This window comes from Sorex fumeus, unplaced genomic scaffold, assembly GCF_029834395.1.
Source record: "Sorex fumeus unplaced genomic scaffold, SorFum_2.1 ptg000063l, whole genome shotgun sequence".
Classification (NCBI taxonomy): Eukaryota; Metazoa; Chordata; class Mammalia; order Eulipotyphla; family Soricidae; genus Sorex; species Sorex fumeus.
Window position 1 is genome coordinate 84,310,290 of NW_026606120.1, and position 24,825 is coordinate 84,335,114.

Consider the following 24,825-nt stretch of genomic DNA (forward strand, 5'->3'; position numbering starts at 1 on the left):
TCCAAACATTTTCTACTTGGTGTTCCCTTCTCTATCTAAACTGCCTTTCCCCCCAGCATGTGCTGCTGGTTTCTACGCCATGGAGTAGAATTCCTGGTACTTATCTCAACTATTCTTGGGTGTTTGACTCCCATTCTGTTACTTTATATTCCCCAGATTAGTGCAGTCTTTCCATGTCTGCTCCTCTCCTTCTGGCTCATTTCACTTAGCATGGTACTTTCCATGTAGAACCACTTCTTTGTAAATTTTATGACTTCATCTTTTCTAACAGTGGCCGCAGATTCTTATGGAGGAAAACCTCCCTGAGTGCCAACTGTCTGGAGACTAAAGATGGGGGTGTGTGCCCCCGGTCAGGCTCTGCTGGACTGATGGCTGCAGATTTCCCAGAGTGCCCAAGTTGCATACTGTAGCAGCCCTATACTGGGTTCCGACTCTTGCCTGGTCCACTGCTGCTGTCACTAGTGGAGCCAGGGGCCGCAGTGCTGCTGGCAGATCAACCTGGACCCACAGGTCGAGTGCATCAGTAGCCTGATGTTGTCCTTGGGCATACTGATGCCCCCAAATCACTGCTGTGTCTCTGGCCAGACTCCAGCAACTCAGAACCAAGTTTCTGGAGATATTAAACTGCCAGAAGTTAGGTATGTGGGAGCCACACTCAGAAACCACCTCTTGCTCAGTCATACAAGCTCATTTATCAGCCATGCTTCAGAGACCCATAAATAAGTCTCGAAAGAGATCAGAAGCTGCAATTAATTTCAGACCTATGCAAGACTGTACAAACAGGATACATACATCACAGGGGTTTGGGGTCAGCCTGCTGCCCACTGAAGCAGAGTTCCCCTGTCAGCCGCTTGCTCCCACAATCCAAAATCACCACCATACCCTAGGATGTACTCCACTGTTTCGAGACAGACCTCACAGAAATATTAAACCTGCTGAAAATTCAAATATGCAGGTTTTGTGACTGAAATCTTCAGTCTCTCTTGGGGTCGAGATATGCTACCTTCTCACACCTCCCTGCACATCCGGAAGTCCTAGCAGTCATATACACAATCCAAAGCTGCCACCCAGTTGCAAACCATAGTGCACAGAGAGAGAGAGAGAGAGAGAGAGAGAGAGAGAGAGAGAGAGAGAGAGAGAGAGAGAGAGAGAAGAAAGAGAAAGGTACCAGCCACAGAGACAGATTGGGGGATGAGAAGAGGGGGTGGGAGGAAACTGAGGACATTGGTGGTGGGAAATATACACTGGTAGAGGGATGGGTGTTGGAATATTGTATGACTGAAACCAAATCATAAATAGCTTTGTGATGGTCTATTTCATGATTCAATTTTTTAAAAAGTAGAAAGAAAGAAATGGAGAACTAATTTGGTCATAGATAACCAACCTTTTCCACTTCATTCCTTTTGATGCACAAGATATATAATATATATAAAATATATATATTATATAATAAAAAATGATATATATAAAAGTAGTTCTTAAATAATACCCAAGTTAAGAAATTAGTTTTAGCAAATACATTTTTAAATGACAATTTTCTTTAACTATATCACTACTCACTTGGCAAAATTTTTTCAAAATACATCGTCAGTACCAGATAGAGGAAAATGTCAAAAATCAACATGAAATCTGTTGCTATTATTAGATGTGAAGTGTCCGGTGGATCAGGAAACACATTAGAATTCAAGTCATAGTCCAAGTGCAAAAGCTGAAAGTCAAAAAGCAATGATTAAAGGAAGTTAGGTTTATAATAAATTTTAAATGGCATTAGCATTAAAATGAGAGACTGCTTCCTTTACGTTTCTCAAACCCGTTAGAAGGCATGGACACATGATCTATTTATGATGCAATTTAGTAGCTGCTATAATTTTTTAAAAATAAGGTAAAAAAAAACAGGGGCTTCCAGAAGATGTAGAAAAGAAGAAGACATCTGAATTTAACCTTGCATTAATTTTTATCAATATTTACCAATTTTGACCAACAGGAAAAAGTTGGGAGACTCCTTGAAATAGCTAAATGATAAAGAATTTCTGTTCCAGTGAAACAAAATAAACAAAAAATACTGCCAGTATTCAAGTTAATAAATATTTTATAATTTATAATATTTACTTTTGTTGAACACTATATAATGGCTATGGAATGATTGGCAATACCATGTATTTGGATATATAAGAGCCTGGCTTCAATATGAGAATCAGATAAAGAGAAAAGACAGGAACAGCAGTGCAATTAACTAATTAGTATGTTTTCAAGGTTTTTTAATTTCCAATTTTCTTTCACCTTAGAGCTTTGCAACCATATGGATTCTTCAATGACTAAGCCAAAATTTGAGCTGAAATTGTTATTTAGAATTAGATTGTCACATCAAACCCATATTGAATTCACAGTCAAAGGGGAAAAAATTACAATGTCTCTAAAGAATTATATATTGATCCTCTACTGAACTAAGTAGTTCATTTTGTTAAGATAAATGCTTCCAGAGCTTGGTAAAGTTAATTTTCTCAACTTCATAACATACTTCACCAGCATATTAAACCTTATAAGAACCTTTTAAGAACATCTTAGTAATAAAATCTTGCATGTTGAGCATGGAACTCAAAACAGACTAGTGAACTCCAGAGAGGAAAGTTGTTTCAGAAAATCTGCCAATAATTCCTGAGATTGCTCTTACCTGTGCCATTCCAAGGGTGAAGGCAAAGGGGCTAAGTAAACTTAAAATCCACTCCAGTGCTGCAGGAAGATGTCTGTACAATGCCGTGAATCCCAGCGTCCCACAAAAGACAGTGAGAAGGAATACAACAAGGGCTGTGAGGAAAGATTTCTTCACCAACACGCTCATTAGAAAAGACAGAGCTATCTAAAAGGAGAGACGATTTTATTAGTTTATGTTCCTCTATGAACTCCTATTAACATTAAAAAACAGGGGATATACTATATAGCACTGTCTAGCATCCTGTTGTTCATCAATTTGCTGGAGCAGGCACCAGTAATGTCTCTATTCATCCCTGTCACATGCTAGTGTAGCCCAATGGTGTCTAATCGCTCCAGGAACACGAAGTGAGACTTATTGTTACTGTTTATGGCATATTGAGTACGCCATGGGTAGCTTGCCAGGCTCTGCCGTGCGGGTGGGATACTCTTGGTAGCTTGCCGGGATAGCAGAGAGGGATGGAGAAATCGAACCCAGGTCGGCCAAGTGCAAGGCAACGCTCTACCCACTATGCTAATTAATTAATTAAGATAGCACAATGGGTACCATATAGTAATTATTATTTTTATAGGAAATACAAAACAGGCTCTTTAAACTATACAACATATTGTTATTCCAAAACACTGAAAATCAAAGGGCACTAGTCTATATATTTCCTCTCGTAAATAGGACAGAAAAGAAAAGGAACATGTAGGATAGTACCCCAGTTGAAAACTGACACTCGATTCTTAGAGTTGGATGGGAAGAAGTTTTATTCACCAACTCACCAAAGACAATCCATAGAGGAAAAAGTGAATGAAGACCACCAGGAAGCCAGTCAGTATGACAAATTGGACAGATTTGATTAGAAGTGCTATCAAAAGGGCCATTATGAAGATGAAACCAGCGTAGAGCAATCCCCAGGAGTACCTAAAGAAGAAAAACAACAGTACTTAAATATTTTGTGTTCAATTGACTTTGATGCCCTAGAATTAATGTTATCTCAATTTGTTCATTTATTCATTCAGTAGTTATGTATGGATGTTTAATATATACATCTATAGAAATATATTTATATGTATACATATATGAATAATTTTTAGTATTTGGGAATATTATTTTCCTAAAATTAGCTCCAAAATGTACACACACAGAGGCTGATATATTTTAGTTCAAATATTGTTTCTATTGTTTTTTTCTTCTGCTAACTTCAGGCATACTCCGTAATGCCTTCTAAATCTATAGGACTTTGAATGATAGGAATAATAACTATGGTGAGAACTCAGTAAGGTTGAGCCTATATAGAACTCTGTGCTTGTTCGCAGTAACTTCTTAGTTATGATAAGGGATTATAGAAACTAGCAAAATTCTTAGAATTTCAAATCCCTTTCTCTATCAACAAGATATATATAAAGAGTAAAGTTACGTGCAATTCCTGAAGAAAATTGTCTTGTTCTAGACACACATCTGGAAGTAGAGATTGAATGAGAGAGAGAGAGAGTACAAATTACGGATGAACATAAAATGGAGAGGGTAGAACATAAAAGCACAAAAAGACAGAGGGTGGAAATCTGATACATGATGCTCAATCAAAACTGCTGTGTCACTGAATCCACAAGAAAATGTTATTCAGTCGATCAGCTCATAGTCAAACTTGGTATCTTTGATTAACACATGAAGCTCGTTGGGTTTCTGGGGCAGAGTCAAACCCACTGATGACTGCCTACCTAAGTCCAGTGGGGCCCTATAAGGGCTTGAAAATAGCAAAGGGGTTTGTGTCCAAATCAAAAGAACATGAAAAGGCAACACTAGTCTTAAAGTCTTTGATGATAGAGCCCTGATCGGCCATTCAATCCATCCACTCTATGGAGTTTGGCATTGATAGACATTTCTAATTTGAAGCCCAATCACCCAAAATGAAATAAACTTGAGTTCGCAGTCGTTCTTTTGGCAAGTACAAGCACAAATTGTCTTGCAGTGATTCTTTGAAACTGGTGAAAGGGTTTCAGTGGAGATCTGAAAAGCAGAACTTGAGGGAATCTAATGAACCTTTTCAAACCCAACATAGATATACCTACGGTAGTAGAAACTCTACCCCCTGGTCAACTTTTAGTGTTGTTTATGCATAATAGTCAGGCATGTGGGGACACACATGAATTACTCCATATGTCTGCAGCAAAGGCCTATCTCAACACCACAACTTGGTGAAACAGAGCTACTCATAAAATAACAGTAGTACACCATGGGTTTCTATTCTAATTGACTGAACTTTAGTTATACTTTTGGAGCCTTGACACCTCTCTCCATGACCCCCTATTGCAAGGAATAAAAAAGAAGGCTTTTTGAATGGTAGTGACGGAGTATTTGTATGCACAATCACAAGTTACCAACCAGGCTGACTAGACTGTGACATAGTATATTAGGTGACAGATTCCATTAATAGTTGTCCCTGGATCATAGCCCAGACTGTTAGACCTCAGAACTACAAAAGTTTTAGGGCACTAGCTCATAAATCCACAGAAGTCACCCACACCCCCATAAACCCAGAAGTCAAGGGAACAAGACAATTTGGTGAATGTGAACCATGACTTGCTCCTCAAATCAGTTTATGCTTGGAATTACATTCCTATTCCTATCCATCAAGTGGTACCAGAAATAATAAAAAACAAATAAAAAAGGGAATTCAGCTGCATCGAATAATGGGAACAATAACCTAGAGATATCTTCATCTACATATCTACATCTGAACTGTTAAAACTGCTCAATGAAGATTTCAAAGTAACAATTTTTATGATGTTTAATAGAAAGGAAGCAATAAAGGAATATTTCATTTAGAAGTTTGAAGAGAAGTTGATGGGAAAGATGAATAAAACTCATGCAGGCAGAAATGAGAGCTAAGTGAGTTGCTAATCTAAATAACTCGGTAACAGGGCCTAAAAGTAGGAAGGAAAAGGTCAATATTTGTATCAGTGATATTGAGGGCAAAGTCTGTGACATCATCAATAAAGAAGAGGAAATGATTTTAGAAATAAATAAGTAAATCACACCTAAGGGATTTATGGAATAATATCAAGAGGAGCAACTTGCACATCACAAGCATTCCAGAAAGAGAAGAAAAAGGGAAAGGGGAAGAATTACTTGTAGAAGAAACAATAGTTGAGAACTTACCCAACCTGACAAGAGAGACATGTGCACTGATTCAAGAAACACAAAGAGCTCCAGGGTAAATAATTCTCAAGAGAAGAGCACAAGGGCACATTGTAATCAAAATATGGGGAGAGAGAGAGAGAGAGAGAGAGAGAGAGAGAGAGAGAGAGAGAGAGGAGAAAGAAACTCCTAAAAGAAGAAAGGAAAAAGTACAAGAGACTGCTCATGAGACTCACATCACATTTCTTGCATGAAACTGTACATGCAAGAAGAGAATGCACTATATTTTCAAACCATAATGCACAAAAATAGAGGAAGGCTGGGAGTGGGGTTGGGGTTTTAGGGGATAGTGGGAGGGAAATGGAGGACATTGGTGGTGGGAAATGTACACTGATAGAGGTTGTTGATCATTGTATGACTGAAACCTAATCATGAACAACTTTGTAATGGTCTATCTCACAGATATTCAGTAAATTTTTTTAAAAGGTAACGTAGAATTCATGCAAATTTCATTTGGCTTAATCAGTGGCTGAATAAATTGCAGTATTCCTATGCTAAAATATCCACTATATATGCTCTACAATCTCATAAAAGCTCTTGATCCTTGACCTCATTTTAACCCTATTAGCTCCCTCCTGATTTGAAATCCACTTCTCTTTAGCTTAGATATCAATCCGCCATTTCTACCATGTTCTTACCAGTAGATTTCATTTCACCTCCATCCCCCATTATCTTTTAGAACTAAACCTGATGTTTCTTTTGCCAGGGCAGTACAGTAACCTTCAATGTTAACCTAGTCTAGTATGACATCTAATATCCCATTCAGAGAAAGAGAAACAAGGTAGGAAACCTTTCAGCTTCCATAATGATGATTTGAAAAAAAAATCTGTTTCCCTAAAATTCCCACATGTATTTATTTATGCTGCACTTGACTTACCAGAAAGCTGAATCTTGAAGACCCATCATCGTCATGAAGCCCTTCAACTTTTTTCTCTCTCTCGCAACATTCTGAGAAACATAGTAGGTGAATGGGGAAAAGCAAATAATGCATAAGAAAATGAAAATATCAGTCATGATTCCGTCTTGACTAATGAAGGAGTGTAGCTTCATGGTTTTCCCAGTGATAGACATCAGTTGCTCCATCACTGAGTGATTTGTTGTGATCTGTAGAAAGACAAAAATGAATGTGTTGGTAAAATTATCATTTTACAAACAAAGGTTTATCTGATCTGATGTTACTCTATTTACTTAAATCTTCTGGTAGATTTGGAGTTAATTTTTGACCAGTTCTCAATATATATGTTTTAGTATCTTGCTGCCTAACATGCCCCCCAAAATCTGCTTCATATGCCTTTATGCCCTTCTATGCTTAGCCACCCCTTATCTTAAGCTTCAGGTTTTGGTTTTGTTTTGGTCTTTAATCAACTTTTTATTGAGTTAACATAGATTTGCAATGCTTTAAATATTTATATGCTTTAGGGAAACAGTGGTACTATACCTACTATACCACACCTGCCACCAAAATTTCAATATCCCTCTTCCAAATTCTATTGGAAGATAGATTCCACCCTTTCAGTGCATTTCCTTGGTAATCTCAACTTCATGGACAACATCTATGGATTTTTTTAAATGTTAGTCATATTCTGGTCTCTTGTTAAGTTTAAGTTCTACTTATTTTTTTTAAAATTTACTTTGCTTTTAGGTCAACCCCTGATTGTGTACAGGGCTTACTCCTGGCTCTGTGCTCAGAGCTCACTCCTGGCATGGTTTGGGAGACCATAGAGGGTGCCAAGCATTGAACCCAGGTAGGCTGAATGCAGGGCAAATGTACTACCTGCTATACGATTGCTTTGGCCCCTCAGGTTTAAGTTTTACATGTCACTGGATATGGGAGGAAAACCTAATGAAACTCAAGGCTCTATGCTTTGCTGAGTTATCTTTCTGGACCTTAAGCATCATGCCATTTAGGAATTGTTCTGTAGCATTCTAGACTGAGAAAGTTTGTTTGTTTTCTTCCTGGGATTTTATGACTCTACAATAGCTCACTTTTTGTATTCTAATAATTTTCTTTTCATGTATCTGACACTCTGATAAGAATGAATCCTCAGAGGAGAACATTTATCTTCTGTTTTCTAGTTCCCCAGAGTAAAAAGCAACTTACATGAACTTTGTTGTAAAGAAACCAGTAAGTGAAAAATAAGGGTCTACAATTCAGATTTCTTCCATGAAACATATGCTGTCTTTAATGTTGTTGATTTGCATCGAACATGAGTTTGCACAGGTGATTTCATACTAACCTCTATTATAGCAGCATTAATTGCAGCTTGAAGAGATATAAAGCCTTTATTCCAGAATTCTGAAACTCCACAATCAACAGATTCAACAGTCTTATAACAATGAGCTTTAATAAAAGAAGAAAAACACAACTCTCATGGGTTATTCCAGTCTGATGACAGCAAACTTAATTTTATAATGTTCCAAAGTTCCAAATGTTCTTATTTTGACTGAAAGACTATGAAAACACTACTAAAGAAAAATTCTAATAATGGTTCTCAAAGCTTGATTGGCAAAAACTTCTGGGGAAAATCCTACATGAAATAATCTTGCATGGTGCAACTTTATTACACTGCCCTCTTCACCAATTAAAAATTTTGTTAAGCACTCCCCCCTTCTTATTTTGAAAACAACATATTTTTAAGTTTTCAAAGAATTATCAGCAAATTAGATGGATGAAGAAATAGTGGAAGCTTGGGTGAAATAACTTGTGTTTAAATTACATCTATCAGAAGACCCCTTTGTGTGTGTGGAGAAACATACTTAAAGTCTACTAGCATATTTATAGAATTTTATTTGTGTCTTTTAAATTAAGTTTTATTGCTTGTTTGGGAACCACACCTGGTGATGCTCAGAATCAAACCTAAACCTCCTGATCGCAAAATCTGTCTTTAGTTCATTAAACCATCTTTCTGGTTCCTTAAATTTTATTCTTTTTTCACAATAGTGATCTTATTGCTCAGAGTTTTTCCCACCCAAATAAATTATCAGCTGCTATTATCTATTTATTACTAGTCATAGCATTGTTTATAAACGATGCATTTTGGGTTGGAGAGATATTACAGAGGGTAGGGTGCTTGTCTTGCATGCAGGTGACTCGAGTTTGATCCATGGCACCCTAGGTGGCCCCCATCAAGCATCACTAGAAGTAATTTCTGAGTTCAGAACCAGGAGTAACCCCTGAGTTTCACCAGGTGTGACACCCCCTAATTTTTTTATGTATTTACCAAATTTTAAATTCCACTGGGAAAGATGCTTTGTTTGTTTTTCTGACTCTTATTTTGGATATCTTGTCTTCTCATATCTGTAAATTGATATTCAGAGATATTTTATCTTGTGACTTGTGTTGGGGTACCCATTCTTTTTTTCTGGACAGTAATAATCTCTGTTGATGGATACCTCATTGTCTGATCAAGCCTGGATCACTTTACATTTACAACTGGGGTTTTCCAGCCAAGGCAGAGGAGATGTTAGAGCCCCCAAACTCAAGAAATAAGGATGAGAACTACAAGTTCTCAAAGGGCAACATTCCTTTTGTTATCCAGAGGCCAGGACACAACAATCAAATTTTCTTTAATTCTTTGATGAGAAGGGAATATTTTCTTGTCTAATTTTTCCACTGAATATATAGCTTCTCCAGAGTACATTTTAACACAGAAATCTTATCTTATACAAGCCCAGAACCTTCTCCCCTGCTTTCACATAACTGTGAAAACCCAAACCCTAAGTAACTGAAATTGGAAAAATCATACAGCATTACTAATAATTTATTCTGATTTGGTGCTCTTTTCTTTTGAATCCTGGGGAACTTTTCTTATTTTATACTACGCTCACACAAACATTTAAAGGAAAGTTTGTTTTTATTTTATTCATAGATTTTATTTTCCTTTAAAAGTAGTATAGGGCAATTTACATGTGTATGCATATATGGTGCATGTATGTGTATATAAATATTTATATTGATAGCCAGACTTAATGACTATTTGACATAGTATGTACCCCAAGTAAACATATATGTTGAAATGTGTTCATTGACCTGTTGACAACATATTGTTATAGAACTTTTTTAATTTGCTGTATTACCATCTATTTCCATAGCTTTTGATAAAATTGAAATAGTAGAATTACCTGTATGGTCACTGTGTTCCTTCTTTGTGGGAATTCTGTAGCCTACTAAAAATTTCAGGTGATAATGAAATGTGTTAGTAAATATGACTCTTATTACTTCTTTCATATGAGCTTCTGAGAATTCTTCAATACTTTCTTCATTAGGATGTCCCAAGATTTTATTATCTGCCACCACAAGAAGAAAAAATACTTGTTAGCAAAGTATCAGGAAACCAAATTCAGAATGCCATATCCAATTGCTTTAACTAGAATTTCTTGTGTAAATAAAATGAAATTAAGAAGTAACTGAGTAAATCAGGTGGGTAAAGATTGAGGGAGACATTTCTAAAGTACCAGCTAGATACTATCAGAAGAAATATGTTGAATAATTTTATTGTCATACTATAATTATTGAAGAAATTTTAATAATAGATAGAATATCATGCAGATTAAATTATTTTACATAGACTTTGCATTATAATAAATTTACAATGGTAGTAAAAAGTGTATATTTGGTTAGTTTATTTTTGTTTATTAACCCTAGCAATGCTCAGGGGTTACCCTGGCTCTGCACTCAGGAATTACTTCTGGTGGAGCTTACCCAGATCAAACCCAGGTCTATACTGCCAGGGATAGAACCCAGGTCAGCTGCATGCAAGGCAAATGGCCTACCCACTGTACTATTGCTCTGGTCCCCAAAGTGGATATATTTAAATCAAAATTAGATGCTGATTATATCAGGTAGAAATAAGTGTATCACTTCACTTTCATTAACCATCTTGAGGCTGGTTGATATGTAAAATCAGAATGAAAGATTTAAAAATTAACAATGTTGACATCACTAAAATCATCCCTCTTTTCTTCAGATAGTATGCTTAATGACACATAGATGCTCTGTTATGACTGAAAGGATGAAAATGAATACAAGAAATAGGGTGGTAGTGGAATAGGAAGACAGCACGCATTTTGATAACATTATATTTTGTGTTCTAGAAACTAACCAGTAAGTCTGAGTGTTCATAAGTGAATTACTTCACTCTTAGTGTCCATTCCCATATGTGTAAAATAAACTTAATATCTACCATGAAGAGTAGAATTATTAATAGAGTGCAGAAAAATGAGGTGAACATTTAAATTGCAGACTATTACTCTACTGAGCAATAGCACAGCAGTAGGGCGTTTGCCTTGCACGCAGTCAACATGGCCGACCCGAGTTCAATTTCTCCACCCCTCTTGGAGAGCCCGGCAAGCTGCCGAGAGTATCTCACCCGCATGGCAGAGCCTGGCAAGCTCCCCGTGACGTATTCGATATGCCAAGCACAGTAACAACAAAGTCTCCAATGGAGACGTTACTGGGCCCGCTCAAGCAAATCGATGATCAACGGGAGGGCCTTTACCTTACCTTACCTAACTCTACTTACAATAAAATATATTAAATGTAATGTGATAACATTAATGATTATGATCATTGCAACTGTCTTGCTTATAAAAAATAATTTGCTTCTGGCAATGATGAACACAATTCAAAATCTTTTCACACAGGAGCCATTTAATGAACACTAAGGTCACAATTGCATGTGGTTTAAAAATCAGGAAATTTTGATGCACATATTTGTGGCATTGTCATGTGCAGGAGGACATCTGTGAAACAGAGACATAGCAACATGTTGCAGGATAGAGTGGGAGACTGGACTCCAGGTGCACAGCTGAGACCAGTTTATGATCTTAAATAAGATGGATTCAGTGTTCGCAGGCCAAATGCATGGTGCAGAGTTACTGTTCAGATAAGGGAGGATGTGATGATGCGAGGATTGGTGAGATACTATGGGACAGCAAGATTGGAATGGTTTAGTTTATTTCCGTGGTCCTGGGAGTATACAAATTAAAATGAACAGGAAGGAAGAGTCTAACCTATTCTGGGACTGTGATGACAAAGATTCCAAATAGCCCAGTGCCAAGTGCAGGCAACAAGAAAGGGTGGGCATTTAGGCACTGAATTAATGTACGGGATCAGAATTCTAGCACAATTAATGATTTTCTGGGCTGGAGTGAAATTATGCACAAAAGACAGTGAAGAGAAAAAGCATGGCATAGGCTTTTAGTGACTAGATGAGTGAAAGCCTTAGTTTCCCTTTAAGGTGGGGAATTATGGTACTGAATATTAATATCCAGTATTTTCTAAATCCCTTATATTTTTCTATACTAAGATAATGCCACAAAATCCAGGTTACTTATAATATATTAATTTTATTGCACAGCTTAAAAATTATATTGGATTATACAATCTCTTATTGATGGACATTCAATTTACTGAGAGATAATTGACATGTACACACAGTATATGTTTAAGGTATATAGTGTAATGATTTGACTTACGTGTATCATAAAAGCTTAGTTCATATGATTATGTCCTAAAGATACAAGGAAAAGAAAGAAAAAACCTTTTGTCCTTTTCTTTTTTATTAGTGAAACACCATGAGGTACAGTTGTAGATTTACAAATTTTTGTGCTTGGATCTCGGTCATACCACGATCAAATACCCATCCCTCTACCAGTGCCCATTTTCCACCACCAGGATAATATCCCCCCCCATCCCCCCATCCCCCCATCCCTCCCTGCCACTGTGGCAGGGCATTCCCTTTTGTTCTCTCTCTCCTTTTGGGTGTTGTGATCAGCAAAAGAGGCATTGAGTGGCTAACATGTTCGGTCCAGTCTACTTTCAACCTGCATCTCCCCTCCTGGGAGGATCCTCCAAACACCCTCCACTTGGTGTTCCCCTTTCTATCTGAATTGTCCTTTCCCCTAGAATACCCGGCTGGCCTCTAAGTTATGGAGTAATTCTCCTGGTGTTGCTCTCAGCTATTCTTGGTCTGAGAACTTTTAAAATTAGAATCTCTTAACAGTTTTCAAATTCATCATCTACCTGTATTAGCTTAGTCATAAGGCTGTACATTACCTTCCTAGTATGTATGTATTTTATTACTTGAAGTTTATAATTTTCACTACTTTCTTCTTATTGTATTTTGACAACTTTCTTGCAATCCCACCCACCTCCCTCACCCATCCTTATAAAATGTGGAATTTCATGGCATTTCAGTATCTTCACAAAGTTGCACAAATTCCAAAACACTCTTAAATTATAGCTCAACCTACGTTCATGAGGTTCTTTTCACAGATTCCCCCTTTGACACATTTATTCATACTTGTCAAAAGCAATTGCTATGAACTGTTTTATAATTCATTTAGGATTCTGCCTCTTTTCTGCTCACATCATGGGACCTAGTTCTCATGATGACAGGGAACCATAGCCAGTGGGCAAGGACAATGCTCCACCCTCTCTCCACTCAGATTACTTGTTAATGAAAAAAAAAAAGTCAAAGCAGTCTTTTTGCTCCATTGGGTGAAATTTCTGAATTTTTTTATTTGCTTGGGGGAGCATTGGGCCACACCCGTGATGCTTAGGGGTTACTCCCAGCTCTGCAATCAGAAATTACTCCTGGCAGCCTTGGAGGACCCTGTGGGACACCAGGGATTAAACATGGGTTGGCTGCCTGCAAGGCAAGCACCCTACTTGCTGTGCTATCACTCTAACCCACCTGGATCATTTCCTGCTATTTTGAAGCCTATACTTCTTTCCCTGAAGTTGTTTCTGAAACTCGTTCAAATCTACAGATAATGATATGGGGGAGATTCGTGAGGGGAAAGCCAGCCTGTGAATGATGTGAGTTCACAATACTACAAATCTGATAAGTGAAGGCTTATTCTTTTCTTTATTGTTGATATCTCTAGCTAGACATGTATTCTGGATGATATTTTTCTTCAACTAGACAAGGACAAGTTGAACTGGCATTCTCTCACTCTTGACTGAAACAGTAATGAAAAATACAGTTCTTGCTAATCTTATTTTAATAGAGTCCTAATGAGACTCAGAGTTGATTGCAACAGTCCAGAACGACTTTCAGCCACATAATCTCTGATGCCATGTCCTATTCTCTTGCCTCTCTCTAGTGTGCTTTCCCTCTAAATTTAGAAAATAGTTACAGCAGTGATCTTGATTGCAGCAACAATTTTCTTATTTTCATAAGTACTTATCAGTACCTTAACATTGAAGGGTGAAAATTTGAATCCTAGAATACTTGTTGATGGAAACTTCAGATATTGTAAGACTTCTGAGTAATAGAGGGTGAAGATTAAAATGCTCTAGTAAAATTCAGAGAAGAATTTTTCTGTAATAATCACACCATATTAAAGCTTGTCTATTTCTAGTAATAATGTTTTCACTGTACATGTCAACAACCCTGAATGTATCTTTCTGCTTTCACAGACAGATTCTGACATTATATCTTGTACTTTCTCAAGCTCATGAAAGACCAGCAGATTTCTTTGTTGAGGAATTGCAAAGAGACAATACTTTGCTTGGTGAGAAACACTCAAACATCAAAAATACATCAGTTTTGACACAGCTGAAATGATGGCTTTTTAGTTACAACAAAGAAAAAGTATATTTACATCTCATCTCACATAATCTAGAAATAGGGGCAACGGGTGTAGTTTATCAAGTGAAATGTCATTCAAATGCATTTCCTGCACTCAAAAAACAAACAACAATTGACATCAGAATTTCCTTTTAGGATGCTAGAAGACTCACCTTTCATGAATGAAGCTGAAGCTACTTTGTCCATTATCTGTTGTGTTGTATTGGTGACAGGTGTATATGCAATAGTAAGTGTAGAGTCTCTAAATGAGTCTACCCGTCCCAGGTCCAAGACAGGCAGTGAAGAAAAATCCTCAATAAAATGGCTCATGCTGTGTATGTATATACAAAATAGAAGAAGTAATGCGTTCAACCATTCCTACACAGTCCAAGAGAAGGAATGACCATAAGTATTATTTCAAATTAGTTACCCACAATCATTTGTCTATACAGTTTGTCTCCTTTATTTTTCTAAATTTCAATTTAAATAAATAGTAAGAACTGTCTCAAATATGAAAAGAACAAAATGCAGCTATGAGTCATTCCAATGAGATATTCAAATGTATTGACTTATGATACCAGCCTGAAACAGTGGTTTTCACCATTTTTTATAATAATTATGTTTACTATATCAATAGTCGCACATCAGTATTGACTTATGTAATGCTACATGATTGAGGAATATCACAAAAAAAACCCCAACTTTTTTACTGACCAGCAGGAGATTTCTGCAGTCTAATGCCAAACGACAGATGGGAAGTTAAAAACCACTGGTTTGGGGCTGGGTACAGTAGGTGGAGTTCTTGCCTTGCATATGGCTGACCTAGCTTCAATTCCTGGCATCTCATATGGTCCCCTGAGCACCATCAGGAGTAAGTTTTGAGAGCAGAGAAGACAGGAGTTAGCCCTGGTTGTGTCCTAATAAACACACAGGGAGGAAGGAAGGAAGGAAGGAAGGAAGGAAGGAAGGAAGGAAGGAAGGAAGGGAGGGAGGGAGGGAGGGAGGGAGGGAGGGAGGGAGGGAGGAGGGAAGGAGGGGGGGAGGGAGGGAGGGGGGGAGGGAGGGAAGGAGGGAACGAGATGGGAGGACGGAAGGAGGGAACGAGATGGGAGGACGGAAGGAAGGAAGGAAGGAAGGAAGGAAGGAAGGAAGGAAGGAAGGAAGGAAGGAAGGAAGGATTGAAGAACAACTCCAAGCTTGCATTCATCATAAAACCCTGAGAAGCAGCAGTGACAAGCTGTAGATTATCTACTGGTATTCCAATGTGGATACACACATGTTGCCCTTTGATTCTGCTGAAAGTTTAAGTGTGACAAGAGAAAGTTTCAAGGTATTGCTCACTCTGTACATACATATTGGTTACATTCCAAGATTCCAATATTGGAAACTCAACAGAATGCAGGGTGTTTGAAAAATGCTCTTAGTTATCAATATTGACTGCTTGCAAACTTCCAAAAGGAAATTGTTATATTTCCTCAGTGTATGAGCATAGGAGAGAAAATCAGTATAAACACCCAATAAAAATTCTAATTCTGTTAAAATGTTATATATCTATATCTGGTTCCTTTTCTTCATTTTTTTTTCTTTTTGGGTCACACCTTACAATGCACAGGGGTTAATTACTCCTGGCTCTGCACTCAGGAATTACTCCTGGCAGTGCTCACGGGACCATATGGGATGCTGGGAATTGAGCCCAGGTCAGCCAGGTGCAAGTCAAACACCCTACCTGCTGTGCCATTGCTCCAGCCCCACTGTATCTATTTTAAGTAGATATCATAGCTTAACCAGAATTTGATAAAAAGCAAAGCTTTGTTTGTTTGTTTTGGGGCCACACCCAATTGGTGCTTTGGGTCTTTTCCTTGTTCTGTGTTCTGGGATCACTCCTGGCTGTAGTTAGAAGACCATATAGGGAACGGAAATTGAACTGGAGTTAGCCACTTGCAAGGCAAGTGCCCTACTTGCTGTGCTAATGCTCTGACCCCCCCACAAGGTACCATGGCTTACCCAGGATTTTTGTTATATGCTACCATTATAAGAGCAAATGATAACTTTCTTCATAGCACTGATATTTTCGAGATTTTTTTTGTTTGCTTTTAGTTTTCACTATTTTTGAGGGTATATTAAAAATTTTAGGCTGGAATGATAGCACAGAGAGTAGGGCAGTTGTCTTGCATGCGGCCAACCCAGGTTCAATTCCTATGTCCCTCTCAGAAAGCCCAGCAAGCTACTGAGAGTATCCTCCCTGCTCGGCAGAGCCTGGCAAGCTCCCCGTGGAGTATTCAATATGCCAAAAACAGTAACAACAAGTCTCACAATGGAGATATTACTAGTGCCAACTCAAGGAAATCAATGAATGACGGGAGGACAGAGCTACAGTGCTATATTAGTATTTTTATTTTATTTTGTTCTGTTGGGCCATACCCAGTGCTTACTCCTGACCCTGCCCTCAGGAATTCTTTCTGGCAGAGCTCGGGGCCCCATATGGGGTGCCAAGATCTAACTCGGGTAAGTTGTGTGCAAGGCTAGCACATGACCTTCACTATCTCTCTGGTCTGATAATTGCTCATTTTTAAAAAATCACATTTGTTTTATTTATTCATTTTTATGAGTTTGGGAGCACATCTGTCTCTTGCACTCAGGAATCACTTCTAGCAGTGCCCAGGGGTCTATGTGTGGTGCCAGGGATAAGACCTGGCTGAACAACGTGTAAAGCAAGTGTATTACTGCCCTGGACCCCACCACCACCCTAAAAATGTCATATTAAAAAGAGAAAATATCTATTACTTGTTTCTGTAGGTCCTATACCTTATCTTCAGAAAATTGGTATCTCAATCAGAGTATCTATGAGTGAGAATATTGATTAAAAAGTGTCACTATTAAGACATGTATAAGATCAGTTTTAGTGCTTTCAGACGTTAAAAGAGATGCATTTAGATGTATTTTTAGTATGAGGAATAAATTCATTCATTGTGTAAAGGTGTGGCATCTCAATTTTTGGGGGGAGACATAAACATTATAAGTCTAGGTTCCGACCAAGAAAAATACACTTTCCTCCAAAAAACAGAGTGACACTGATGCTAAATCATACCATCAAATGTTCTCTTTTCATCCTCCAGATTTTAAGAAGATTCTTGCATAATAAAGCCCAAGTTTGTCGACACATACTTATCTCTTTTTTGTTCATTTTCTCCTGATGAATTAGAAAGAAAACAAGACAAGTAAACATATAGGTCTTAATGGGAAGGAAAATTTCTGCAAACAACAAAAGTAATGTGGTAAATGTTCTGCTCCAAAAAATGTGCTTAGAATCTGCATCCCAATGTTGGTTTTTATTTTTCCTTGACTTCTCCTTTTTTGCCCCACTTTCAACCTCCATCTTTTTGTTTGCTATAATTCTGCACTCTGAATATTCTTTTTCCGCACACTAAGTCAATTTATTCTTTTGTTTTTGTTTGTTTGGGTCACGCCCAGCAAAGCACAGGGGTTACTCCTGGCTCTGCATTCAGGAATTACTCCTGGTGGTCCTTGGGGATCGTTTGAGATGCTGGGAATTGAACCTGGGTCAGCTACGTGCAAGGTAAATGCCCTAACCGCTGTGCTATCATTCTATTTCCACTAAGTCTATTTAGCACAGCAGTAGAGCATTTGCCTTACAAGCGGCCAACATGGCCGACCCGAGTTCGATTCCTCCGCCCCTCTCGGACAGCCTGACAAGCTACTGAGAGTATCTTACCCACATGGCAAAGCCTGGCAAGCTACCCATGACGTATTCGATATGCCAAACACAGTAACAACAAATCTCATGATGGAGACGTTACTAGGACTGCTCGAGCAAATCGATGAACAACAGGAAGACCGTGACCGTGATATATATAGTTTCAGCTTTATACTCCGGAGCCTTTATACATCATACAAAATAAACGTGGGCCCTTGACATCTTTCTCTTTGCCATATGGCGTGATGCAGAAACTTTGTCAGCTGAGAGAACTGGAGGAAGACAACAGGAAGAAGAGGGTTTCTGTCCTGTTATCGGAGTAGTTCATTCCCAGGGTTCCTAGAGAATGTCTTTTTTCTCCACTACTCAGTGTCCTGCACTGCAAGGTATCTAAACGGTGATGGTTTTCAATGTGCTTTCTCTAACTCTGAATTCTGAAGCTATAGTGTCTCTGAGAGCCTCTAACTGTTACTATCACTCCCCCAGAGTTTGATTGCTTTGTAAGGGTGGAACTGACGTCATGACAGGTGGCAGAAATGAGAAAAATCAGGTAGGCCTCAGGTTCAGTTCCTGGAACTAAAAACATTTTCAGTTTCCCAGCAATGAAACAATGTGTAACTAGCCAATCTGAACTCATCTGGCAAGTTCTTGGGCCCAGCAAGTGGGTTCAGTCAATCAAAATGCCCTAGAAATTGTCTTTTGTTAACCGTAAAGGATGAGTAGTTTAACTGTTACTGGAAACTATTTTTTAATTGTTGTGTGACCACTGTTACCATAGTGCTTTTTTTTTTTAGCGTTTTTTTGGGGGCCACACCCGGGCAATGCTCAGTGGTTACTCTGGCTCTGCACTCAGGAATTCCTCCTGGCGGTGCTCAGGGGACCATCTAGGATGCTAGGAATTGAACCCGGGTCAGCCACGTGCAGGGCAAATGCCCTACCTGTTGTACTATCGCTCCAGCCCCACCATAGTGCTTTCTTAACTTTGAAATCTATATAAACTGCCTGCTACTTGGAGTCGGGTCGCTATCAAGAGACCACTCTATGAGTGAGATAGCTGACCCCAGTTAACTGGAATAAAACTCCTTTTGCTTTTGCATTGTTTTGTGTGAGCTTCTGTCCAGGTACAACAACTTCAACCCTCCTACACAAAGATAGTGTGTTCTAGTCCTTATGTCCCGTGCCCAACATTCAGGCTTTCCTTGGTTTCAGTGGAAGTGAAATCCAGACTAAATCCAGACTCGTCCCTTTTTGACATCCTACATCCCCAATCCAAGTTTGTCCCTCTGTCAGTCTTAGGATGTCTTAGGAAATCTGAGAATGTCTTAGCTTTAGGATGTCTGAGGATTTCTCAGTTCATCTTTATAGTTATCCTCTTACATCTACTTGAACATTCTCCTAACTGAATTCAACAATTCATTATTGTTTTTACTTTCCTTCTTGCATCCAAACCAATGCACTCATGCACTTACCTTAGCTTCAATAAATATCTCCTTGGATACCTAAAATATCTCTATAATATTTAGTTAAAATCATGAGTGAAAGATACATTTTAGTGGTTCATCTAGACCAATTTAATGAGATCTTTTTTACTTCAAGCAGAAGTCATTACACTTTGTGCTAAATCATGTTCTGAGAAGACAAATGCATGTTCTTTCAGCAGTAGAAAAACACCTCATTTTTGGAAGAAGGAGTTTGGGCCACACCTGGTAGTACTCAGGGGCTGTTCCTGTTCTGCACTCATGGGTCACTTGCTACGGTGTTAGGGGACATATTCAGTGTGCTGAATGAAGGCTGGCTGTAGGTAAGACAACCCCCGGTATGATGCGTCCAGTCCTAAAAACTCTTACTGGGCTATCACAACCCCTACCCCCACCCCAAGATCTCCAATAGACACACAGAGAGCTCAGAAAACAGGTTGCTAAGTAAGCCCACACCAAAGGAAGAACACTGAAATCAGACCACACAGTGGGGTATGAGACTGAAAATCAAAACTGGATATCTTCAAAGTCTACTACTATGAGGGAACAAAACAATGCACCCTTGCTCTAAAGAAAATGAAAAAAATAATCTTTCCATTGATGCAAGTGAGGCAGAAGTGGCAGCAGTGGGTCTCTATGTTTGTTCGTGATTCCCAGGATATTTAATATTTTCATTCTTTTCTTCAATATCTATATTGAATAATAAAGATAATCATACTTAGAGTTGGGAAGTAGAAAAGTTTATTGGAAAGTTGAAGAGAAATAAAAAGGAACTCACCAAGTGGGGAAGAACAGCATAGGACTAAGTTAACTGATGGATAACATTGGTTTGCACTCCCATTCCTCTGTGTTAATCTTTAACTTCTCCTCTGTGCTCTGCTTCCCCTGTCTGTTAATCACTATATCCCCAAATCAGACCATGTAACTTGTAAAGTCAGATTCTTTTAAGGACTCTAGATTTTGTATATGCAGGTGAAACATTGCTTTCTCTTTCCTTTATGTCCTTTGTATAGTTTACTTTAGAGCAATGTCCTTTTTGTATAGACACAGGGAGATAGTTAATGCTATGCTTTTGTAACTTGGGAGTTAATTGACTCTGAATAATATTTACTCTTGGGCATCTGTCATATTTACTCAACTTAAGCCTCTGTTTCCCTTAGTTCCTAACACCCAAAAGGAGGGTTTCTACGAGGGACTTTGATGGACCCAGGACAAGCTGTAAGCTACCCTGGCATCGAAAAGGGACAGGCAAAATGCCATAAAGGCGTGGTTATGGACAAAGTCTGTCATGACCCAAAAAGAAGTAACTGGATAAAGACCCTGCTGGAGTTAGGAGGGACATATCTGACCTGAGAACTGTAGCCTGGGATATATAGTGAAGTGTCCCCAGGAGAGCCACCCTTTAAGCTTAATGTGTCTCTTACTGTGTCCATATAAAATGATTAAAAATATTAGTAAGAAGTAATTTAAGATCACTATTTAAATAAATTTGGACTAAAGAAAGGAGAAATACACCCCTAAGATGGAATTCTGCCCTTGGGCAGATCTTGCAGGATCAGATTTTGTCCTAGAAGAAATTTCCCCTGAGGGAAGGACTTTACATCTGTTGATTATATAACCACACCTATGTATAATTGCTACCCCCAACCCTTGATGATTTCTCGATAACTAACACCATGAGACTCGTATGAGGGAGAGAGTGTGAGACTGAAATGGGGAGAAGAGTGAGACTAAAATCGGATGGAAATTAGACTGATTACCAACCAACCTGGCACCAGTTTTCTCCTTTGTTCACTTGGTCACTGTTGGTTGTCTCAGGTAGGGACACTCCAGGACACTAAACACATGTGGTGAGCGCCCCCACACTTTTTGAATTCACAGTTAACGGTAGTTCTTCTAGTGAGATTTTTATAGGAAAACTGGGTCATTGTATTAGAGAAATGCAGGGAATTTGCATTTTGCATTTGGGCTGGATTGAGTCTTCTTTGTCCATCTGCCCCAGCTATTGTCCATTATCTTAGTCTTCCTGTGAGCTGAAGCTCATGATCATGATCACGATAATCCTGTTGTTCATCCATTTCCTCAAGCAGGCACCAGTAACATTTCCTTCGTCCTAGCCCTTGAGATTTTAGAAAGTGCCAAATTCAAGGCTCTTTCAGGGTCAGGAGAATGAGACCCATCATTGTTACTGGTTTTTGGCATATTGAGTACGCCACGGGGAGTTTGCCAGACTGCTGAGGACAGGTTGTTTTCGTAGCCTGCTGGGTTTTCCAGAACCAGCAGAGGAACACAGGCGGATCCCAGGGCTGAGATCTCCAAGCAGCTGGCAAGGGTAAATGGAAGCTTCCTCTTCCACCATGAAAACGTCCAATTCTTCCAGTTACCTCAACTTACATATGCCTGCTTGAGACAATAGCTATCCAGGTTCCAGTTTGCTGAGCAAAGGTACATCTGCAGACCCTCTTAGGAGTGTGTCTGGGAAGCTTCTTATAGGTGTTTTCAAAACATTACAGTTTACTGATCCTGATTTTAAAAAAAATAGCACACAAGGCTCAACCTATAACAACATGTTAGTAATCTCTTATACAAGAGTTTAATAATAAAGTTTAATAATAAAGTTTAATAATAAAGATCTGGATGATTTAAAGCACACAATTTAAAAGATTGACTATACAGGTATAGAAGAACCAAAAAGGCAAGGATATTGAATTAAACCAGTGTTTCTCAACCTTTTTCCAAGCAAGGTCCCCATAAGACCTTGTCTCCTTCCTAAGTTTCCCTTGCCCTACTTTGGGCCCCCTTGGATGGTCTCTAGGATGAGATACAACAATCTTCACATACTTTCCTCTAAGGAAAAATTTCTGGATCATTTTTAGTGCATTATTCATTTCAAGGCCGACCAGGCCGACCCGAGTTTGATTCCTCTGCCCCTCTTGGAGAGCCCAGCAAGCTACCGAGAGTATCTTGCCTGCATGGCAAAGCCTGGCAAGCTCCCCATGACATATTACATATGCCAAACACAGTAACAACAAGTCTCACAATGTTACTGGGCCCGCTCAAGCAAAATGGATGAACACCAAGAGGACAGTGATAGTGACAGTGATTCATACCAAGCAACACAAAAGAAATTATTTAGAATCTGCCTTTGGGGCGGGCTTGAGTGGTGGTGGGAAAATAGAACTAAGGATGGTGGGAATGTGTAATGGTGGTGGGATTGATGCTGGATAATTGAATATAATAAATTATTGTGAAAAACTCTATAAAAATTAAAATTAAAAAACCAAATCAAACCAAACAAAAAATTTCAATTTAAACAGTCATAGACCCAGCTGCCATGATGTGACTCAGAATTGCCTTTTGGATCTTCTACAATTGCCATGGTTCTTTAGTTTTAGGAACTTTGAATCTCTGAATTGTGACTTAATCGTGTAGCATAGAAAGCTTTGAGAAGATAGTGTTTGTTGTTGTTTTAATTCTCTGAGATATTCTTAGTAGTATAGAATATTTTGGTCTCTGGAAGTATGCCTGTGTGCTTTAAATAAATGAGTGTTTCTAACTGGGGGATCATATGGGCCACTTTGAGTCTGTAGGATACCCAGGGGGTTCACCAGTGAAAAATCATATAAACAAGGAAGAGGAAATTACAACATGAGACAAGGGGGCCCAAAGTAGGACAAGGGAAACTTAGGAAGGAGACAAGGTCTTATGGGGACCTTGCTTGGAAAAAGGTTGAGAAACACTGGTTTAATTCAATATCCTTGCCTTTTCGGTTCTTTTATACCTGTATAGTCAATCTTTTAAATTGTGTGCTTTAAATCATCCAGGTCTTTTCTACTGTTATGTTCACTAGATCTACTGCTTCATAATAGAATTCTATTTAAATTTTTTATTCCCATAATAGGTTTGCCATTTTTATTGTACATCTGTTAGTTTTCAGTTGGTTGGGTGGATAAAGCCTCACTCTCTGGCTTTTGTTTTAAGGGTAGATTGCTTTAATACCTAGTAATAGCATAGAGATATAGAATTTTTTTGATCACCATATGCCATTGAAATTTTATGTCTATTTTAGTTTTTTGTTGAATTTTTAATTGTCTGGTTAATGTATAGAAGACCCACAGTTGCTTTGTTTATAAGAATACAAAGTGATAGATTCCATATATTTAAAAAATATTAAATCCTTTTATTGGTCTGCTGGTCACTCCTAGGGATTCTTCGTCAACCAGGTCACAGTGTGTGAGAACTCGAGGATGTGATACTCTTTGGGTCCTCTTAAAAGAGGATAACTCAGTTTCCCCTTGCCAGCAGTTCCGTTTGTCCCCCATTGACCCGCAACAGTCTGTCTTATGTTTTAAACAATTCTGTAATTCTCCCAAACCAAATATTCTGTTCCAGAGCTTAGGCTCACTAGGGAGAAGATAATGGGCAATACTAAGGCAAAAGGCTGTACTACTCTGTATGATCCTTGAGTTCTCCTCAACATTCCTGTCAATCCATCAGAAATGCCAAAAGCTCAATTTTCATTTAAATGGGCTTTCCCAACCCCCTTATCTTCAACTTCCCTAAATTCTCTGAAATTTTCTTGTACTCAGTGACACAAAGACCCAGTTTTCCTGTAAACACCCTGCACCTCCAAAAATGAGTCAGAGTTAACACAGTCCTATGTTAAGTTCCTCCCTACGTGGAACTTTAAGGCGTTCTTTTTCCTCTCTCTTTTACTTTCCAGTAAACTTATATTCTTTTTAACTCTTGAGTCTGATTATTTTTATTACTCAGTACTTTCATTCTTGAAAATATTGAAGAACCTGGAAACTGTGGAGCAACATAGAGGCCACTGTCATAGGTCCTACGTTATGATGTAGCTGGAGATTATGTAGCCTCCAACCCCTAAGATTGTTCAGGCTCTCAGGACCTTGCAGGTGCTCAGGGGTTCACCAGGGTTGCACCCAACAATACTTGGGTGATCATGTCATGTCAGAGATCAAATTGGGGTTGGCCACATGCAAGATCAACATATTAACTGCTATACTAGCTCTCTGACCCAATATATTTTTAATTGGTCACAGCCAGAGACAATCTGGTGGTTGGGAATCACTTCTTTCTTTCCCTCTCCCTTCCTCAAAACTTCCAAATAAAATCTGGTTTTTGTTTGTTTGTTTGTTT

The 24,825-nt window shown here is 38.5% G+C and overlaps 1 protein-coding gene across 2 annotated transcripts in view; it reads right to left on the reverse strand.

Moving 5' to 3' along the window:
* LOC130035620 (ABC-type organic anion transporter ABCA8-like) overlaps positions 1 to 24,825 on the reverse strand; it is a 98,310-nt gene that overhangs the window by 69,754 nt on the left and 3,731 nt on the right. For both annotated transcript variants that reach the window (XM_056127436.1, XM_056127437.1), the window contains exons 2-9: positions 17,561 to 17,662; positions 14,646 to 14,850; positions 10,019 to 10,183; positions 8,134 to 8,237; positions 6,774 to 7,000; positions 3,478 to 3,619; positions 2,672 to 2,857; positions 1,561 to 1,708 (exon numbers count right to left, since the gene is read on the reverse strand). In XM_056127436.1, the coding sequence (XP_055983411.1) occupies positions 1,561 to 1,708; positions 2,672 to 2,857; positions 3,478 to 3,619; positions 6,774 to 7,000; positions 8,134 to 8,237; positions 10,019 to 10,183; positions 14,646 to 14,850; positions 17,561 to 17,656 (1,273 nt within the window). In that variant the 5' untranslated portion in view covers positions 17,657 to 17,662. The remainder of the gene's footprint in view (positions 1 to 1,560; positions 1,709 to 2,671; positions 2,858 to 3,477; positions 3,620 to 6,773; positions 7,001 to 8,133; positions 8,238 to 10,018; positions 10,184 to 14,645; positions 14,851 to 17,560; positions 17,663 to 24,825) is intronic.